The following is a 21,890-nucleotide window of genomic DNA, read 5'->3' as shown; positions in this document are numbered from 1 at the left end:
GCTGGACTCAGTATCCCAAGGTGGATCCTCCAATCTCCAGACTGGCGGCTAGATCCATAGTTGCAGTTGAAGATGGGGCTTCACTCAAGGATGCCACTGACAGACAGATGGAGCTCTGGTTGAAATCCATCTATGAAGCTATCGGCGCGTCTTTTGCTCCAGCATTCGCAGCCGTATGGGCACTCCAAGCTATCTCAGCGGGTCAAGCGCAAATTGACGCACTCACACGTACGTCTGCGCCGCAAGTGGCTTCCATAACATCTCTAACGTCGGCATTTGCGTCCTACGCTATTAATGCTATCCTGGACTCTGCGAGCCGTACGGCGGTTGCAGCCGACAATTCGGTTGCAATACGCAGGGCCTTGTGGCTCCGGGAATGGAAGGCAGATTCGGCTTCCAAAAAGTGCTTAACCGGTTTGCCATTTTCTGGCGACCGTTTGTTTGGTGAGAGATTGGATGAAATCATCAAGCAATCCAAGGGAAAGGAAACATCCTTACCCCAGGCCAAACCAAACTTACCCCAACAGAGGAGGGGACAGTCGAGGTTTCGGTCCTTTCGGGGTGTGGGCAGGTCCCAATTCTCTTCGTCCAAAAGGACTCAGAAGGATCAGAGGAACTCCGATTCATGGCGGTCTAAGTCACGCCCTAAAAAGGCCGCCGGAGGTGCCGCTACCAAGGCGGCTTCCTCATGACTTACGGCCGCTTCACACCGCATCCTCGGTCGGTGGCAGGCTCTCCCGCTTTTGCGACACCTGGCTGCCACAGGTAAAAGACCGTTGGGTGACAGACATTCTGTCTCACGGTTACAGGATAGAGTTCAACTCTCATCCTCCGACTCGATTCTTCAGAACATCTCCGCCTCCCGAGCGAGCCGATGCTCTTTTGCAGGCGCTGGGCACTCTGAAGGCAGAAGGAGTGGTGGTCCCTGTTCCTCTTCAGCAACAGGGTCACGGTTTTTACTCCAACTTGTTTGTGGTTCCAAAGAAGGACGGGTCTTTCCGTCCTGTCCTGGACCTAAAACTGCTCAACAAACACGTAAAGACCAGGCGGTTCCGGATGGAATCCCTCCGCTCCGTCATCGCCTCAATGTCCCAAGGAGATTTCCTAGCATCAATCGACATCAAAGATGCTTATCTCCACGTTCCGATTGCTCCAGAGCATCAGCGTTTTCTGCGCTTCGCCATAGGAGACTAACACCTTCAGTTCGTGGCACTGCCGTTCGGCCTGGCGACAGCCCCACGGGTTTTCACCAAGGTCATGGCTACAGTAGTCGCGGTCCTCCACTCTCAGGGACACTCGGTGATCCCTTACTTAGACGATCTGCTGGTCAAGGCTCCCTCTCAAGAGGCATGCCAGCACAGCCTCACCGCTACTCTGGAGACTCTCCAGAGTTTCGGGTGGATCATCAATTTTCCAAAGTCAAATCTGACACCGGCCCAATCGCTGACATATCTTGGCATGGAGTTTCATACCCTCTCAGCGATAGTGAAGCTTCCGCTGAACAAGCAGCGTTCACTACAGACGGGGGTGCAATCTCTCCTTCAAGGTCAGTCACACCCCTTGAGGCGCCTCATGCACTTCCTGGGGAAGATGGTGGCAGCAATGGAGGCAGTCCCTTTCGCGCAGTTTCACCTGCGTCCTCTTCAATGGGACATCCTACGCAAATGGGACAGGAAGCCGACGTCCCTCGACAGGAACGTCTCCCTCTCTCAGGCAACCAAAGCTTCCCTTCGGTGGTGGCTTCTTCCCACTTCATTATCGAAGGGGAAATCCTTCCTACCCCCATCCTGGGCGGTGGTCACGACGGACGCAAGTCTGTCAGGGTGGGGAGCAGTATTTCTCCACCACCGGGCTCAGGGTTCGTGGACCCAGCAAGAGTCCTCACTTCAGATCAATGTTCTGGAGATCAGGGCAGTGTATCTTGCCCTGAAAGCGTTCCAGCAGTGGCTGGAAGGCAAGCAGATCCGAATTCAGTCGGACAACTCCACAGCGGTGGCTTACATCAACCACCAAGGAGGAACACGCAGTCGGCAAGCCTTCCAGGAAGTCCGGCGGATTTTGATGTGGGTGGAAGCCACGGCCTCCACCATCTCCGCAGTCCACATCCCAGGCGTGGAAAACTGGGAAGCAGATTTTCTCAGTCGCCAGGGCATGGACGCAGGGGAATGGTCCCTTCACCCGGACGTGTTTCAGGAGATCTGTTGCCGCTGGGGGATGCCGGACGTCGACCTAATGGCGTCCCGGCACAACAACAAGGTCACGGCATTCATGGCACGTTCTCACGATCACAGAGCTCTAGCGGCAGACGCCTTAGTTCAAGATTGGTCGCAGTTTCAACTCCCTTATGTGTTTCCTCCGCTGCCACTGTTGCCCAGAGTGTTACGCAAGATCAGGGCCGACTGCCGCCGCGCCATCCTCGTCGCCCCAGACTGGCCGAGGAGGTCGTGGAACCCGGATCTGTGGCATCTCACGGTCGGCCAACCGTGGGCACTACCAGACCGACCAGACTTGCTGTCTCAAGGGCCGTTTTTCCATCTGAATTCTGCGGCCCTCAACCTGACTGTGTGGCCATTGAGTCCTGGATCTTGGCGTCTTCAGGATTATCCCAGGAGGTCATTGCCACTATGAGACAGGCTAGGAAACCAACGTCCACCAACATTTACCACAGGACGTGGAAGATATTCCTGTCGTGGTGCTCTGCTCGGGGTTTTTCTCCCTGGCCATTTGCCTTGCCCACTTTCCTGTCCTTTCTTCAGTCCGGATTGGAAAAGGGTTTGTCACTCGGCTCCCTTAAGGGACAAGTCTCTGCGCTCTCTGTGTTTTTTCAGAAGCGCCTGGCCAGACTTCCACAGGTACGCACGTTCCTGCAGGGGGTTTGTCACATCGTTCCTCCTTACAAACGTCCGTTGGAACCCTGGGATCTGAACAGGGTGCTGATGGTTCTTCAGAAACCACCGTTCGAGCCAATGAGGGATATTTCTCTCGCACGCCTTTCGCAGAAAGTGGTTTTCCTAGTAGCAGTCACTTCACTTCGGAGAGTGTCTGAGCTGGCAGCTCTGTCATGCAAAGCCCCCTTCCTGGTGTTTCACCAGGACAAGGTGGTTCTGCGTCCGGTTCCGGAATTTCTCCCTAAGGTGGTATCCCCCTTTCATCTCAATCAGGATATCTCCTTACCCTCTTTTTGTCCTCATCCAGTTCACCAATGTGAAAAGGATTTGCACTTGTTAGATCTGGTGAGAGCACTCAGGCTCTACCTTTCTCGTACGGCGCCCCTGCGCCGCTCGGATGCACTCTTTGTCCTTGTCGCTGGCCAGCGTAAAGGGTCACAGGCTTCCAAATCAACCCTGGCTCGGTGGATCAAGGAACCAATTCTCGAAGCTTACCGTTCTGCTGGGCTTCCGGTTCCCTCAGGGCTGAAGGCCCATTCTACCAGAGCCGTGGGTGCGTCCTGGGCTTTGAGGCACCAGGCTACGGCTCAGCAGGTGTGTCAGGCGGCTACCTGGTCGAGCCTGCACACTTTCACGAAACACTATCAGGTGCATACCTATGCTTCGGCAGATGCCAGCCTAGGTAGGCGAGTCCTTCAGGCGGCGGTTGCCCACCTGTAGGACGGAGCCGTTACGGCTCTATTATGAGGTATTATTTACCCACCCAGGGACTGCTTTTGGACGTCCCAATTGTCTGGGTCTCCCAATGGAGCGACAAAGAAGAAGGGAATTTTGTTTACTTACCGTAAATTCCTTTTCTTCTAGCTCCAATTGGGAGACCCAGCACCCGCCCCTGTTTTTTTGTGTACACATGTTGTTCATGTTGAATGGTTTCAGTTCTCCGTTATTCATTCGGATTGAATTTACTTTAAACCAGTTTATAATTTTTTTCCTCCTTCTTGCTTTTGCACCAAAACTGAGGAGCCCGTGGGAGCACGGGGGGTGTATAGGCAGAAGGGGAGGGGCTTTACACTTTTAGTGTAATACTTTGTGCGGCCTCCGGAGGCATAGCCTATACACCCAATTGTCTGGGTCTCCCAATTGGAGCTAGAAGAAAAGGAATTTACGGTAAGTAAACAAAATTCCCTTCTTTTTTTTTTTTTTTTTTTTTTTAGATGCTCACCTGTAGTTATGTGTTCATCTCCTAAGCATTTTATAATAAAATCCCGTACACTGTGCTCATTTAGTGTAGGGGGTAATTACTGTTGCGTGAATATAGCCCCTAATGCATTGTGTGAAACCCACCTTTAGTGTAATTCGATGTTTCAGGACTACATTAGTCATATAGCTTATGTGGCTCAACTTTTTTGTGGTTTTTACAACAGTAATAAAACACTATAGTATATTAAACTGATAAAATGCACATCCGCTAAGGAAGAGCTGGATCAACAAAATAAACCAAATCAATGGGCTAATAAAGTCCACAAAGTGCTGCGTGAAGCAACAAAATAAAAGCTGGTCATGCCCATAAGTCACTAAACCCCTTCTCATTCCAGGTCAAATAAAGCCTATACTCGCCTCATGTGGCGGTGCCGTTCAGGATTGCAGTGCTGGGGCTCACATTGGGTTGTAATGTCACGCAAGTCCTGCATTCTATCAGTGCTGGCTTCCTTCTCCCCGCCTTCGAACCAAAGAAATTAATCAACAGAAAGTGAGCGCTGCACTCACTCCTGTTGATTGTTAGTTTGTTTCCAAAGTGGGGTAAAGGAAGTCAAAGCTAATTGGATGCGGGGCTCACGTGACGTAAAAACCACATATGAGCCCCAGCACCACGAGCTGTGGCACTGCTGGGATGGGGCAGGCACGAGAGGTGAGGTATAGGCTCTATTGTCCCTGTCGGAAAATGTGGAATCAGAAGGAGAGGAGTTGTACTAGTAGTGGATAACCCATTTATTATTCAAGTGCACAAGCCACAGACTTATCTGAATCCGTAATGTCATGTTCCCAAGAAATTTAAGTATTTGATGTCTCATTCACACTCCCATGGGCGTGCCAGCACGTTTGTTGTCTTCCACCACCACTTCGTGTTCACCTCTCACCTGGTTTTACTTCTCCTTCCATGCCATGCAGCAACTCAGAGAATGTGCCGAAATAGTGATACTATGAAAGGTCCAATTTAAGCCAAAGGATTTTAAATTTGCTTACAAGAAAAATAATTTCAACAATACATATAAAACCAGTTGTAGTGCGATCATCTGCTTGACGTTCACCTTGAAACTTATTTCTGGGACTTAAGGGAAAAGGCATAAGGTGCAACCCGGGTGTGGAAGTGTGCACTATTGTATTCTATTTGTGGACCAAAGTAGTGTTCTCACTAGACTGCAGAACCTGTACACACCCACAATACAGATGACCAGAAAAAACAATCATGTACACATTTTGGGATGTGACTGGCTTGTTTTCTTTACACCACCACCTCAACCCAGCCTGAAATGGACGTTATCAGAAAATGACTTCGTGATTAAAGAGCAACTATTATTTTCATGTTTATTCTATAGATCAAAAATCTATGTGAAAATAAGCAACTTGGTAATAGATCTTTCTTCATCCTTCCTTATGGGAGACCCAGACCATGGGTGTATAGCTTCTGCCTCCGGAGGACACACAAAGTACTACACTAAAAGTGTAGCTCCTCCCTCCGCGCATATACACCCCCTGGATGACAAATCTAACCAGTTCAATGCTTTGTGTTCAGGAGGTCACACACACACATGCATTCTCCGATTTTTGATTTTTGATTTCAAAGATTTGGAAGAAAAGCGGGTCCAGTTTGGACTCCCGGCATGTCCCTTCTCACCCCACTGTGTCGGCGGTGCTGTTAAGGTTGACTTTGCAAGGCTGGAGCCTTCACGTGCCGCGCTCCTTCACCATCCCCTGAGGCTCTGTCTTGAAGTGGGAGCCATCACGGTTCTCACTGCTTTGCAGGAGACCGGTCTCCATCCGCAGCCCTGTCAGGATCCTGCCGGACGGAGCGTTTACCCCCCCCCCCCAGGGACCTGGCCCTGCGTCTCATAAGCTCAGTATTGAGACGTTATTCAGGGGTCCCGGGTACATTTATTGTGGGGAGAGTGTGTTTTGTCACTTTGCTGAGATTTCCGGCCGGTTCTCTGTTTTTTTCCTGAGAACCGCGCCGATGGTGCCTGCTCGTCGGCCGCATGGAAAAATCTAGGCCCCGGCTTCAGATGCGGCCTAGTTTCGTTTTCAGTGCCCCTGCATGTCAGTCATGCAGGGGAACAGTGCGGCGCCGCTCACCGGCCGTTCAGCAGAGGGGAGGACACTCCTCTCTGAGGAGATGTTTCCCTCCCCTGTATCTCTCCTTGGCCCTCCGGTTCCCGCTCTTGGGCTAAACCCTGCCCCCCCTCCTCACTCCGGTGCCATTTTATCAGCGTTCACTCACTGATCGGCGCTGGCTGCTGCAACTTCTGCATCTACTGGGGGTCCGAGCTGTGGAAACCGGAGGGCACACAAAAATCGGTCTGGTAAGCCACAACCTCTGGTTGTGGGCTTTATTATACACCCTCAGGGGGTCATTCTAAAGGAGTGTATTCTTTACTGCAGAGCCTCCACCTCAGCAGCATGTCTCTCACTAGGAGCAAGGCTGCAAGGCTTTACTCTATATGCACTGCATGTCAGCTCATTCTGCCTGAACCGAGCACATATCCACATTGTGATGCCTGCTCTAACATGGTGGTGCCTCAGCCTGGAGCCTCCTCAGGGGTCCCTCCGGCTGCTCCGGCCCCGGTGGCTGAACCCCTGGCTTGGGTAGCATCGTTTTCTAGCGCTATCTCTCAGTCTTTTGCCGACTCCATGGGACAGCTGTCCCGGACTCTGCTGACCATGCATCAGCCCCCTTCTCAGGGTGCCTCTGCCGCTCCGACTCGCTCTGCAGAGCTAACAGAGCATGTTTTATCTGTTCCCGGACCCCGTCCTCCTAAACGGAGACGCAGGGACTCTTCTCCTTCCTCGTCCCACGGCTCTGATTCAAGAGCTGAATTGCAGGGCGAGGAGGATACTTTTACTGTGGGCTCAGACGCTACCTCTATGTACCCCATTTATCTGAGGGTGATGCGGATGTTAGTGACTTGATTGCATCCATCAACTCCGTACTGAACCTCAATCCACCAGTGTCAGAGGAACAAGCCTCTCTGGTAGAAAAACACCAGTTTACCTCACCTAAGAGAGCAAGGAGTATGTTTTTTAACCACTCCAGTTTTCAGGCCACTGTTACCAAGCCCAGGGCCTGTCCTGACGACCGTTTTCCTTTTCCACCAGAGGTGGTCAAGGAGTGGGCTCACTCACCAAAAGTAGATCCTCCGGTGTCTAGAATCTCAGCCCGGACAGTCGTATCTGTGGCCGATGGCACCTCTCTTAAGGATCCCACTGACCGCCAGGTTGACCTTCTGGCCAAATCTGTATATGAGGCGGCAGGAGACTCGTTCTCCCCGTCCTTTGCAGCAGTGTGGGCTCTTAAGGCAGTCTCTGCTTCTCTGGCGGAGATACATTCCCTCCCCAGGGACTCTATACCCGAAATGGTTGCCTTAACTTCCCAGGCTTCGGCTTTTTCATCCTATGCCATGTCTGCCATTCTGGAGGCGTCTCACCGCACGGCGGTGGCTTCCGCTAATTCCCTCGCGATCCGCAGGATCTTGTGGCTTCGAGAGTGGAAAGCAGACGCTTCTTCAAGAAGCTTCAAGAAGTATCTTGCTGGGCTACCCTTTGCTGGGTCCCGGCTGTTCGGTGAACAACTGGATGAAATTATTAAGGAAGCCACTGGCGGGAAGAGTACTTCCTTGCCACAAACTAAAGCCAGGAAACCTGTCCAGGGCAGGAACCAGGCGAGGTTTCGTTCCTTTCGTTCCTCTAACTGGTCATCCTCTAAGCCCTCAGCTTCGTCCACTAACTCAGCCAAGGATCGGAAACCCAGCTGGCGCGCGAAGCCGCGTCCTCAGAAGAACGGAGGAGCCGCTGCCACTAAGGCAGCCTCCTCTTGACTATCTGGCTGCGCCAGCAACGTCCTTGGTCGGTGGCAGGCTCTCCCACTTTGGCGACGTGTGGTTTCAACACGTCTCCGATCAGTGGGTGCGGGATATCATCTCCCACGGCTACAGGATAGAATTTTCTTCCAGCCCGCCAAACAGATTTTTTATGTCCACTCCCCCCTGCTCCAAAGCCGCCGCCTTCTCACAGGCCGTGGCATCCTTGCAGGCCAACGGAGTAATTGTTCCGGTTCCCGCCCGGGAACGGTTCAGAGGTTTCTACTCAAACCTCTTCCTGGTCCCCAAGAAGGACGGTTCCTTCCGGCCCATCCTGGATCTCAAGCTTCTCAACAAGCATGTTCAGGTGCGGCACTTTCGCATGGAATCTCTGCGATCGGTCATTGCCTCAATGACCCAAGGAGATTTTCTAGCATCCATCGACATCAGAGATGCCTATCTGCATGTGCCAATTGCAGTTTCACACCAGCGTTGGCTACGTTTTGCAATCGGAGAGGAACATTTCCAATTCGTGGCTCTCCCCTTCGGGTTAGCCACGGCCCCTCGTGTTTTCACCAAGGTCATGGCAGCAGTGGTTGCGGTTCTGCATCTCCAGGGGTTGGCAGTAATCCCTTACCTGGACGACCTTCTAGTCAAGGCTTCATCCAGTGCAGACTGTCAGCGGAGTGTCTCGCTCACTCTCGCCACTCTAGTCCAATTCGGGTGGCTTGTCAATCTGCCCAAGTCCACTCTGACCCCGACCCAGAAACTTACGTACCTAGGGATGCAATTCGAGACTCTACCGGCACTTGTGAAGCTGCCCTTAGTCAAACAGCAGTCCCTTCATCTGGCGGTGCGTTCTCTGTTGAAGCCCCGCCGTCATTCCATCAGGCACCTCATGCAGGTGCTGGGTCAGATGGTGGCGTCAATGGAAGCGGTTCCCTTTGCCCAGTTCCATCTGCGTCCTCTGCAGCTGGACATTCTCCGCTTTTGGGACAAGCGGACCTCTTCCTTGCACAGGCTAGTGGCTCTGTCGCCACAGACCAGGAGCTCTCTTCAGTGGTGGCTTCGGCCCCTCTCTCTGTCTCAAGGACGCTCTTTCCTGACTCCATCCTGGGTGATCCTCACCACGGACGCCAGCCTATCCGGCTGGGGAGCAGTATATCTCCACCACCGAGCGCAGGGCACTTGGACTCCGTCCGAATCAGCCCTCTCGATCAATGTGCTGGAAATCAGGGCTGTACTTCTAGCTCTCGTAGCCTTTCACCACCTGTTGGCGGGCAAGCACATTCGAGTCCAGTCGGACAACGCGACAGCAGTTGCCTACATCAATCACCAGGGCGTGACTCGCAGCCGCCTGGCGATGTTGGAGGTTCATCGCATCCTTCAGTGGACGGAGGACTCCAAGTCCACCATATCCGCAGTCCACATCCCAGGCGTAGAAAACTGGGAGGCGGATTATCTCAGCCGCCAAACCGTGGACAGCGGCGAGTGGGCCCTGCATCCGGCAGTGTTCCGGTCAATCTGCCGCAAGTGGGGCACTCCGGAAGTGGATCTAATGGCATCCCGGCACAACAACAAGGTTCCAGTTTACGTGGCTCGTTCCCACGATCCTCAGGCCTTGGCGGCGGACGCGCTGGTTCAAGATTGGTCCCAGTTCCGTCTGGCCTACGTGTTTCCCCCTCTAGCTCTCTTGCCCAGAGTCCTGCGCAAGATCAGAATGGAGGGCCGTCGGGTTATAATCATTGCTCCAGACTGGCCCAGGTGAGCTTGGTACCCAGACCTGCTCCGTCTGTCCGTAGAAATGCCGTGGCATCTCCCGGACCGCCCAGACCTTCTCTCTCAAGGTCCGTTTTTCCGCCAGAATTCTGCGGCTCTCAGATTGACGGCGTGGCTCTTGAGTCCTGGATCCTGACGGCTTCAGGCATTCCTTCCGAGGTCATCTCCACCATGACTCAGGCTCGGAAGTCTTCCTCGGCCAGGATTTACCACAGGACTTGGAGGATTTTCCTGTCCTGGTGTCGCTCTTCCGGCCATGCTCCTTGGCCCAGAAACCCCCCTTTGAGCCTCTTAGGGAGGTTCCTTTGTTTCGACTTTCACAGAAAGTGGTCTTTCTGGTGGCCATAACTTCCCTCAGGAGAGTCTCTGATTTTGCTGCACTCTCTTCGGAGTCACCCTTTTTGGTTTTTCACCAAGACAAGGTGGTTCTCCGTCCGACTCCGGACTTTCTCCCTAAGGTGGTGTCTCCTTTCCACCTTAACCAGGACATTTCATTGCCTTCCCTTTGTCCGGCCCCTGTGCATCGCTTTGAGAAAGCGTTGCATACTTTGGATTTGGTGCGGGCGCTCCGGATCTATGTGTCACGCACCGCCGCTCTTAGGCGGTGCACCTCTCTTTTTGTGCTAACCACGGGTCAGCGCAAGGGTCTCTCGACTTCTAAACCGACCCTAGCTCGTTGGATTAGGTCGGTCATAACCGATGCCTACCAATGTTCTCAGGTGCCCCCTCCGCAAGGGATTAAGGCGCACTCGACCAGAGCTGTCGGTGCCTCCTGGGCTTTCAGGCACCAGGCTACGGCTCAGCAGGTTTGTCAGGCTGCCACTTGGTCTAGTCTGCACACCTTTTCGAAGCACTACCAAGTGCATGCTCATGCTTCGGCAGATGCGAGCTTGGGCAGACGCATCCTTCAGGCGGCTGTCGCCCATTTGTGAAGTTAGGTTTTGCCTACTTCTCAGTTTCTGTTTATTTCCCACCCTTGGACTGCTTTGAGACGTCCCATGGTCTGGGTCTCCCATAAGGAACGATGAAGAAAAAGAGAATTTTGTTTACTTACCGTAAATTCTTTTTCTTATAGTTCCGACATGGGAGACCCAGCACCCTCCCTGTTGCCTGTTGGCAGTTCTTGTTCCGTGTGTTTTCACCGGCTGTTGTTGTAGACAGAGGTTCCGGTTATTCCGGGTTTTACTCTGTCTCTACTTATGGGTGGATGTCCTCCTTCAGCTTTTGCACTAAACTGGTTAGATTTGTCATCCAGGGGGTGTATATGCTCTGAGGGAGGAGCTACACTTTTAGTGTAGTACTTTGTGTGTCCTCCGGAGGCAGAAGCTATACACCCATGGTCTGGGTCTCCCATGTCGGAACTATAAGAAAAAGAATTTACGGTAAGTAAACAAAATTCTCTTTTTTCGCTTCTTTCTCCGTCAGGACTGATAATTCTCAATTCTTGGGTAATAGCTGTATTAAGTGAAGTAAAGTATCTCGCCACATGTTTAACCCACATGTCTGCAATGTGAACATTGTCAATTCTAACATGGCTACGCAGTTTAAAATAAACACATAAGCTATTGAGAATCTCTGTCCTGATAATTCTTATTTTTGAACATCTCCACACTACTTCCTTTGAATGTACCGACAAGTTATCATTGTCCTTTGGATAGACCAAGTGTAACAAATCAAATCTTAACTGTGTACATTTTGCTAATCTGCCCCGAAGACGTACACCGCAGGTGAAAAGGATTTGGGGTTACATCTTCCCCTCCATGTCACCCTAGTGATCAATGTCTTAATGGTCCCAACAGCTAGGCTGACCTTTTCGCATTGCTATACTTTAGATTGTGTTCCGATGTCAGCGTGGGAGAAAACAGTAAAGGTACCGTCACACTTAGCGACGCTCCAGCGATCCCACCAGCGATCTGACCTGGCAGGGATCGCTGGAGCATCGCTACATGGTCGCTGGTGAGCTGTCAATCAGGCAGATCTCCACAGCGATCAGAGACCAGCCGCCAGCGACCAGTGTAACGACGCTGTGTTTGGTAACCATGGTACACATCGGGTTACTAAGCAAAGCGCTTTGCTTATAGTTACCACCCGATGTGTACCTTGGCTACTTGTGCAGGGAGCCGGCTTCTAGAAGCTGCGGACACTGGTAACCAAGGTAAATATCAGGTAACCAAGCAAAGCCTTTGCTTGGTTACCCAATGTGTACCTTGGTTACCAGCATCGGCAGAAGCCGGCGCCCTGCACATTCAGATCGTTGCTCTCTCGCTGTCAAACACAGCGATGTGTGCTTTACAGCGGGAGAGCAACAACCAAAAAATGGTCCAGGACATTCAGCAATGACCGGCGACCTCACAGCAGGGGCCAAGTCGTTGCTGGATGTCACACACAGCGACATCGCTAGCAAGATCGCTGTTGCGTCACAAAAATCGTAACTCAGCAGCGATGTCGCTAGCGATGTCGCTTAGTGAGACATGGCCGTAAGGGTAAGAAAGAGGTAGAGTAGTATTTTCTGTGTTTTTGGAGAGACTAAAATGTGGTCTATGGGTATGATTTGGCCACTTTAGACACTATAAAAAACTCCATAGGCACTTTTTGTACATTATGGCTGTTTTTGTATTATGGCATTCTCTTTGCACAGTTTGGTGCTGAGTAGACATAAGATGGCTCTACTTAGGTATAATATAGGACTGACCGTGCACAAAATGCACTTCATTATATGGTACCCTAGCCATTATATGGCCAAAGTGTTCAGAATTTATTCAGAAAATGTATGGCCCTATAACGGTTTATCTTTTTATACCATATGTGTATTAGTATGGTCGTTGCTGCCTTTTATACCTTAATCTAAAAATTTGTTTTGGTTTTTTTTTCTAAAATTTTTTGGGAGGGATGTCCCAGTTGAGCATTGGCAGCAATATGGCCACATGAACACCCTATGACCTAAAACTGGAACATAGGACCTTGCTTAAAAGTGCTATGTGTATGTACATATCTGGGACAAGTGCAACCTGATTTCCCTACATCCCTGCAAGGAAAAAGTAGCGTCTAAGGTCCGCTGTCTGTAAAATGGGTTTTTGGGACTATAGCCAATGGCACGTTACAGAAGGGACTCATATTTATCAGCTTTATTAGTGAACGGAGATAATATATTCACTCCTATGCAAGGCCCATTGGAAGGCTGCCTCTCGCACTAGTAAGGAAGATATCAGTCCACTGAGCACATAACTATTTCCATTATTAGTTTATCTACAATAATGACCATTTATGTGTCATATAAGTATAATAGTGCTAAAAGCAAAAACAATAAATGCTGAGAATGGATACATTGTAGCAACAGCTGTGATTTTCTCATTACGTGTGTAGAAGTGTCCTTAGTCTCTCGTTTTGTATCTGTAAGGTACCTGTCCTGCCTAATGTAGTTATCAGGCAGCGGTTTGTCCAGTTTGTCGGCATTGGTAGCCTTAACATGATCTCTGTAAAGGTGCAGCCTGAAGACTAATAACCCTTGAGAAAAACATCCACCTCCTTTTTAGTTTTAAAGTAAATACAGCCTTGAAGTCCTGACAAATCCTAGCCAACTCCAAAAATTATGAACCAGCAGCAATATTAATATTTCTATCATAGGACCAGGCCAGCACAACCTTTTGGGGGCAAGTGATGCACATAAAGGTGTTGCCCTCAGCAACCCCAAGAAATATGCTTTGAGAATATAATCTAGATGATATATTTTAGATGTTTCCACTCCAGTATCTTTTCCCCAGTTCTACAACACCATGTTCCTGTATTAAATTATGTATTTTTTTCCTCCAAAACAGGTTACTTTCTGATGACACATTAGCTTTAATCATTTAGGTGATACCTTGTTTTTACACATGCCTCTTTTTCTAGAGCAGTTAATTACATAGTAAGCAATTTTTTTGTAAATCCCGTGCCAAGAAAACAGAAAGCATGCAGAAGGACCTGTATTTAATCATACATAGGGTTTCATAATTTAATCCAGGAACATGGTGTTGTAGCACTGGTGAAATGATACTGGAGTGGAAACATCCTAAAATATATCATCTAGAATATTCCCAAGGAATATTTCTTGGAGTTGCGGAGGGAAACACCTTTATGTGCATCATTTCCCCCAAAATGTGCTGGCCTGGACCTATGGACCTTGCCCTTTTTCTACGCCGGTCATTGTGGCTTCTTTGAACTCTTCCTTTTTGTTTCAGGACCGACACATGTACAATTACAGTAATGGACTGATTCCCTGTATTTTGTATTGAAGCATCAAATGAGGGAGTGGAAAGGCCATAGTAAAAGGTGGGGGGAGGGGGGGAAGGGATCTGAGAAATCACTAATTGTGATTGTGTTATCAGTTGTGAATAGTATTGTTACCTGTGATTGTAATCCTGCCTCTGTTGATATTAAGCCTGCTGAACGATCTTCCTGAAAAAGTCAAATCATGAGTATAAAATTGCCCCAGTGGCCATTGTGGAAAATGCAATATTACTAATTTTGCTCTTGAATAGTGATCAAGATATGAAAAACATTTTGTGACAAGCAAGATACATTGACACAAAATCTGATTCAAAACAATAGTTAATTTTCTGATGACAAAAAAAAGGTTTTCACAAGATGCATTGTGCATTACCCCTTGGCTCTGTTTCCTGCACTCCAGATGGTTGACAGTTCAGACCAGGAACATGGTTGCACATCAGATGTGAACTGTGCGCTCTTGGATGCTGTTAGTGGAGACAACTTTGTCTTTGCTGCTTCGGAGGAGTGCAGTGGCACTGAACTGTCTGGACCAGCAATCCAGCCAGCTTCAGAGAAGCACATGCAGGTTCTATAGTGAAGGGCATGTAAGCACTCCGATTCTTGCCTAGGAGTCCGGCCACCACTGATGGACTGCAAAGGTGGAACCTGCCTAATGATCAATAAATTATAAAATTAGAATTCCCTCCATACTTGTTATTAAAAATAATTTTGTTCTCCAATTGTAAAATTACATTGTTTATGAGCACTTTACCATTTCACCCATTCAGGAAGATTATTCAATTCTTTTAAAAGAAACCTGTCCGGTGATTCATGCTGCACTAACCAAAGCTGAACATTGAGTGCCAGGTATATTATTCACTGAAGTGCCTTGGCGTTCTACAGGAAATATAGTTTATTGCTTGCAAAAATGATTTTATTGATAACAGTGGCAATTAAAAAACCCCCCAAGGGGTTAAAGAGAGGTGAAGAAAGAAAGTGAAAGAGAGGACCAGGAAAAATGGTTACAAGCCAATCAGGGGTATATATATGTCCGGCCAATACAAGGACAGTAAATACAATAAATTGCACAGAGCCCAGGTAAAAAGTTAAAAAAGCACGGACACAAATTTAAATAAATAACATATATAAAGTGCCTGTGTATAAAGGAATGTAAACAAAGACTGAATGTGCATGACAGGGCTAAAGTGCTACTAGTATAACCGGCGCCTCCAAATAAAGGTGCACAATTCAGTAATCGTAAAGATCTCACAAGGCACAGGCAACCATCAGAGTATATCAGCAAACTATAGATCCTGGGACCGAGAGAAAACACCTACGTACGTTTCACAAGAGTGAGGTAACCACCAGCTTCATCAGGGAAAGAAAGAATATTGACTATAGAATGTAAGCCCGCAAGGGTAGGGCCCTCTTCCCTCTGTACTAGTCTGTCTACTTGTATACGTATTTTGTATGTAACCCCCTTCTCATGTACAGCACCATGGAATTAATGGTGCTCTATAAATAAATAATAATAATAATAATAATAAAATGGTTTGCTGATATACTCTGATGGTTGCCTGTGCCTTGTGAGATCTTTATGATTACTGAATTGTGCACCTTTATTTGGAGGCGCCGGTTATACTAGTAGCACTTTAGCCCTGGCATGCACATTCAGTCTTTGTTTACATTCCTTTATACACAGGCACTTTATATATGTTATTTATTTAAATTTGTGTCCGTCCTTTTTTAACTTTTTACCTGGGCTCTGTGCAATTTATTGTATTTACTGTCCTTGTATTGGCCGGACATATATATACCCCTGATTGGCTTGTAACCATTTTTCCTGGTCCTCTCTTTCACTTTCTTTCTTCACCTCTCTTTAACCCCTTGGGGGGTTTTTTAATTGCCACTGTTATCAATAAAATCATTTTTGCAAGCAATATACTCGTGTTTCTCCGGTTTTTATTGACTTTGAGTATGCTTTATGCCCCTTTATTTAAAGGGGCACACTATATGTAATCCTTATGGAAATTGTTATTGAGGAAATATAGTTTGAAGATCTGGATGGGGACTATAGTTGGAGATGAGACTCCACTCCGGACAGATCTTCTGATGGCTGACCGATTTCCCAGATGGAGAGACCTAGCAATGCTGCGAAGAGTCGATTGTGGGAGGAACCAGACTAGTTTGGTCTCTGGCTATGGTCCCCGGCCTAATCTTCAATGTATTTTTTCCATGTTTCAGAGAATAATTGGGTAGCATGATTCACCTAACAAGCTTCCTTTGCATCTTTGGCCTGCTTGTATCTCCCAAGTTTTTTGTGGTGTGTATTATCCTTTTCAGGATGTAAAAATATCTGAAAGACCGTGTATATAATAGATATGTATATTGTATGACTTTCAGATATAGATATGTATATTGTATGACTTTCAGATATTTGCATTTTTTTCCAGTTACCTAAAACATTTCCATATGTACTACTATGCAAAGTTTTTGATAGAAAACAGGAAGTGGAGGGGTTAAAATCCAGGATGCTGCTGGATGAGATGCATAAGATGTGAAGAGGACAAGCCACGTAAGTATATTCCAAGTAGTTTTAGGTCTGCAAATTTCAAAGTATAAACTGCTTCATCAGGACAGTTTGTACTAGTTTCTGTCCCGAAGTTGATATTTCAAAACTCGTAGACCTAATAAACTACTTGGAATATTCTTACGTGGCTTGTCCTCTACACATCTTGTGTATCCCGTTCATCAGCTATGTGGATTTTAACCCATCTCCTGTTATCTATTTCTGCAATCCAAGGGTCCACATCTTTGCACATATTCCTAGGTTGTGGGCACACAACCCCCTTCACCAGGTGAGCACTCAGCTATACAGCATTACTGATGAAGTCTCCTAGATAAGACCCTCTTGGATTTATTTTGTGTTTAAATAGATATAGAGTTTGTCTCCTGTCCTGGAGAGAAAATTTGAATATTTTGCAGAGGGGTATGGCAGTTATAAGTCCCCTTACTAGCATCCAGTCAGACTGGCTTGCAAAGTTTCCATAAGGAGAATAGTGTTCCTCCGTGATCCCCACATAGCTTCTAATAGCCAGATCAGACACCCCATACTTTGCACTGACGAGGGGCAAGCACCCCGAAACACCGTGTCTGGAAATTGGGATTCTGATCTGGCATATATATCCTAAGTTATATTGAAAGGATTGTTAAAAATCCACATTTAACTTTTAGGATCGCTACTTCCAATAGGTGGCGCTGCGCTAGAGTTTGTCTCCTGTCCTGGAGAGAAAATTTGTATATTTATCAGGTCATTTTGCTTGATCGTCTAAAATATGTCCTGATGATTGTTTTTGTATTCTTCAATAATTGTATGTAACACAAACTAAATACAGTGGAACCTTAGATTGAGTAACTTGGTTTGAGAGCGTTTTACAAGACAAGCAAATATTTCTACAAATTTGTAACTTGGTTTAAGAGCAATGCTTTGCAAGAAGAGCAAATACTCACCGTACACACATCCGGTTCTGTCCTTTCACCACGCACTGGCCCGCTCTGGAGGTAACTTTCTGTACATATGTACTGTATACAGTATACCATTGTACAGTATATACTATTAAACATAGGGACCCCCATACAGCAGTATGCAAAGTCATGCTGGGCAAAATCTAGCCCAGATTGGTCAATGAGACCATTGCACAGACTCAAACTAGCATATAAAATAGGAGAACAAGAGTCATGAAGTGCCAAAAAGTGAATATCATTTTATTATTACAAACATATTTGTGCAACCAGCAAGAAAGAATTAAAAACACAAAGGGGTGTGAAGAGACATAAACAGGATTGCCAAAATGAATGGTATGAAAGGATGACCAATATCGTAAATAGAGAATGCAGGGGGAATGTCAGAGCAAAAATTAGGACAATACATGTAAAGTGCATGTGCATAAATACATATGGAAAATTCCGCTGAGACACCCCCAATACATAAATAAAGTCTAGTCCAATCATTTAGATAAGGCAGCATAGACAAAGTAAAGTGGCCAGTGCATGATCCTGGATATGCGGAAAAGAGGCTCCCCCATACCCCACCAACGTACGTTTCGCCTATTTGAGCCCCGTGCTCAAGTTCGGCTTCCTCAGGGAGAGAGAAGGCAGTGCCATATAGCATGTCTATTAACCCCTTAACGACCGCGGGCAGTAATATTACGTCCTAGCGGTCATAATGTTACTGCCCGCTGATTTTCACAGCTGAGATGTGTGCCTGCTAGGCACGAGCAGAATCGTTATCTACTCGTGCCGTTTAACCCCTTAAATGGCGCTGTCAATATGTGACAGTGCCATTATAACGGCATCGGCGGTAAACTTTTACTTACCTGCCAATACCGGAAGTCACGCGACGTGGTTGTCATGGTAGCACAGGGTCATGTGATGACTCCTGTACTACACATGAATTGCTTTCCGTTTCACTTGGCCCGGAGCCGAGTGAAGCAGAAAGTGAGCGTATCGGCTGTTTACAGCTGTGTAGGTGTGATCAGCAGATTGGGCAGAGCAATCAGATTGTTGATCGCTATAGTAAAATATAAAAAAAAAAGTAAAAAAAAAAAAGTTTGAAAAAGTTTTAAAAAAACTCCAAAACCTTGAAGTTCAAATCCCCCCCCCTTTCGCCCCATTGAAAATGAAAGGGTTAAAAAAAAAACACACACATTTGGTATCGCCGCGTTCAGAAAATGCCTGGTCTATCAAAATCTAAAATCAATTAATCTGATCAGCAAACTGCGTAGCGGCAAAAAAATTCCAAACACCAAAATGACATTTTTTTTGTTGCCACAACTTTTGCGCAAAATGCAATTTCAGGCGATCAAGACGGAGCATCTGTGCAAAAATGATACAGTTAAAAACGTTAGCTTGAGACGCAAAAAATAAGCCGTCATTGAGCCATAGATCCCGAAAAATTAGAACGCTACGGGTCACAGAATATGACGTAAAACGTGCGCCACTTTTTTTGGACAAACTTCCGGTTTTTTTTTAACCCCTTATATAAAAGTAAACCTATACATGTTTGGTATCTACGAACTCGCACTCACCTGAGGCATCACACTGACATCAGTTTTACCATATAGTGAACACAGTGAATAAAATATCTCAAAAACAATAGTGCTATCGCACTTTGTTTTGCAATTTTTCTGCATTTGGAATTTTTTTGCCGTTTTCCAGTACACTATATGGTAAAACATATGGTTTCGTTTAAAAGTACAGCTCGTTCCGCAAAAAATGAGTCCTCACATGACCATATTGACTGAAAAATAAAAAATTTACGTCTCTCAGAAGAAGAATGGCGAAAAAAAACAGAAAGCGAAAAATCGGCCTCTTGTGAAGGGTTAATTTGTATTTGTGGGTACAGTATTGTACCTTCTTTCTACTAACCAGTGCAGCACATTGATTATACTGTACCTCTCACACACCAATTTTATTGTACGCTAAAGTGCAGTTCAATTTGTTTTATATGCTTTTTACTTTACAGTATTTTGTATTGGTATACTGTAATTTTATATGAATACAGTACATTTTGTATTGCTGTAATACAGTAAATATTTTTGGGTTGTGGAACGAATTGTCTGTGTTTCAATTATTTCCTATGGGAAAATTTGCTTTGATATAAGAGTAACTTTGTTTAAGAGCGCACTCCGGGAACCAATTATGCTCGTAATCCAAGGTTGTAAACTGTGTAAAGAAAAGTCTGTTGCAGTGTCCTATGATGGAATAGTCATTGGTGGCTATCATTCCTCAGTAAGCTAAAACTACATGTCAGTATATGCCTCATTGCACAAGCTGCTCATGAACGGGGAGCTGCAGCTGACATATAACCTTAGCCTGAAGGCTTACTAAATATAAGCTACTGTTTGGCTTACATTTAGATGGAAAAAGTAGCACAAAAAGATGGAAAAATATATTAACCATACTGTCTGCTGCATCATGAATCGTAATCTGTCCAGCATGGTCTTTTTTAATGTTTACACGATATCCTCTTATTTAGCTTTTGAATATTCCTATATTTAATGATGTTTTCCTTGGTGTTCGATTCATGTCATTCACTTCTTCTTTGCAGTACTACAGCTGTGCGTCTTTGGGTAACATTGCTGTAAATCAGGAACACCATAAAGCCATGCTCACCATTGGGGACAAGTTCTTGATTCGAATGCTGGTCTCAATGATGTCTTCCACGGTGCAAAAGGTACAGTCACTCAGACGACACTACCCAATATATTGCTGGATATGGTGTCTCCATAATTCTTCCATGGGGGGCAACTGCTCTGGCTGCCCTGAATAGTGGGAATATATTATATATCACAGGATGTGGGGATATAAGCCTTCTAATTACTGGCAAAAAAATACTTATTAAAAATAAGTGTAAGGAGCCTGTGAAGACATTCATGCTGTGCTAATTATGGGCAGCATGAAATACACCTGCATTGTAATAACACGGATTTTTTTAGAGATATAGTAGCTTCAACAGAGGTGGGCACTGAGATTAGTGTCTGTATAAAACAGCTGTGGTGGAACTTGACTGACAATTCTTTTATTGTTTTGCGTTTAGGGTGGGGAGAAACATCCCATGGCGAGTAACGTTTCCAAAATTGTACAGTGACTTCTAAGCAAGGGGCACAAAGGAAACCTACTAGTGTTGAGCGGACCCGAACTGTAAAAGTCCGGATCCGCGCGGTTTCAGCGTCCGATCCGGGTCCGACTTGGACCCGGGTATCCGGCCGCACGATCCGGGTTCGGGATTTATCTTATTTTATCTCCTCCTCCCAAGAAAAATGAGACTTTCTACCTCTAGTCTTTCTCATGCAGTAGGTTTGTGCAGGAAGAAAGGCAAATATTTTTGGGGGCAGTGTGATGGGTAAAGCTGTGCAGGTACTGATAAAGGTAGATGTGAAAAAAGCTGACCACATCAATGCAGAGTTGGGGAGGGAAAGAAAAAGATATGTTCTTATACAGTACATGCTCTGCATATCTAAAATTACACATGAAGCCCCTCTCCTTGTGAAGGGGTACAGTGTATAATATATATATATATATATATATATATATATGTACACACACAACTAATTCATAGCACACATATGCTCCCACCACTTTGTGTCGTCTTTTTTTTTTTTCCCCGTCTACCTTTATTATATACCATGCGACATCATTGCCTAGAGTATAATGTTTCACCCAGTGGAAATCTTAGCATCAGGGTCTAAACCTTTCTCGTACACCTGACAGTAAGAATAAATCTTTTGGTGTAAACCTGTTTGTCTTATTTTCTTCCTCCTTACATTTTTTTTTTGTTTTTACACAGGTCTCCAGTCAGGCGTGTCTTTGTTTGAACAACTTGGCTTCAAGTGGTAAGAGATTTTATGTGTTGTTTATAAGTAACTATGAACATGACATTATTTTATGCTTTGCCTTGCAGTTATTTGCACGCTCTTTTACATTTTTTTTATTGTGACGGATATACACACCTGCAGATTTTAGCTTCTTTGGTGTCTTTATATTCCCTCTAAAATAGTTTTGATATACAGTGTCCACCCATATCCTGTCCACCACCATTAACTTGAGAATGGTGGCAGCTATAGGCATAGAAGTGGTGTCTAGGTATAGTAAAGTAGCCATGTACTACGCAATGAAAACACCTATAGTGCCACCTGGTGGAAAACAACGGAGTTAGCATTTTTATCTCGAAAAACAAACGAGGTAGAGAAGAAAAGTGAATTAAAAAATTGTAGGGTATCATCAATTCAATACGAATAGACACCTTGCATACAGAAATGCTATCATATGAAACCCATGACCCCTCCCAAACATTGAATGCTGGTCACGCATATGGCGGTCATTTAACTTTGATACTCAAAGTGGC

At 46.4% G+C, this 21,890-nt stretch overlaps 1 protein-coding gene across 1 annotated transcript in view; it reads left to right on the top strand.

Moving 5' to 3' along the window:
- Positions 1-21,890, top strand: part of LOC142295180 (uncharacterized) — a 61,086-nt gene that overhangs the window by 29,714 nt on the left and 9,482 nt on the right. The window contains exons 7-8 of the mRNA XM_075338255.1: positions 20,094-20,219; positions 21,333-21,378. Coding sequence (XP_075194370.1) covers positions 20,094-20,219; positions 21,333-21,378 — 172 coding nt within the window. The remainder of the gene's footprint in view (positions 1-20,093; positions 20,220-21,332; positions 21,379-21,890) is intronic.

Source organism: Anomaloglossus baeobatrachus, chromosome 3 (assembly GCF_048569485.1).
Source record: "Anomaloglossus baeobatrachus isolate aAnoBae1 chromosome 3, aAnoBae1.hap1, whole genome shotgun sequence".
Classification (NCBI taxonomy): Eukaryota; Metazoa; Chordata; class Amphibia; order Anura; family Aromobatidae; genus Anomaloglossus; species Anomaloglossus baeobatrachus.
The sequence above is the reverse complement of the archived record's forward strand: the minus strand, read 5'-3'. Positions and strand labels throughout refer to the sequence as shown.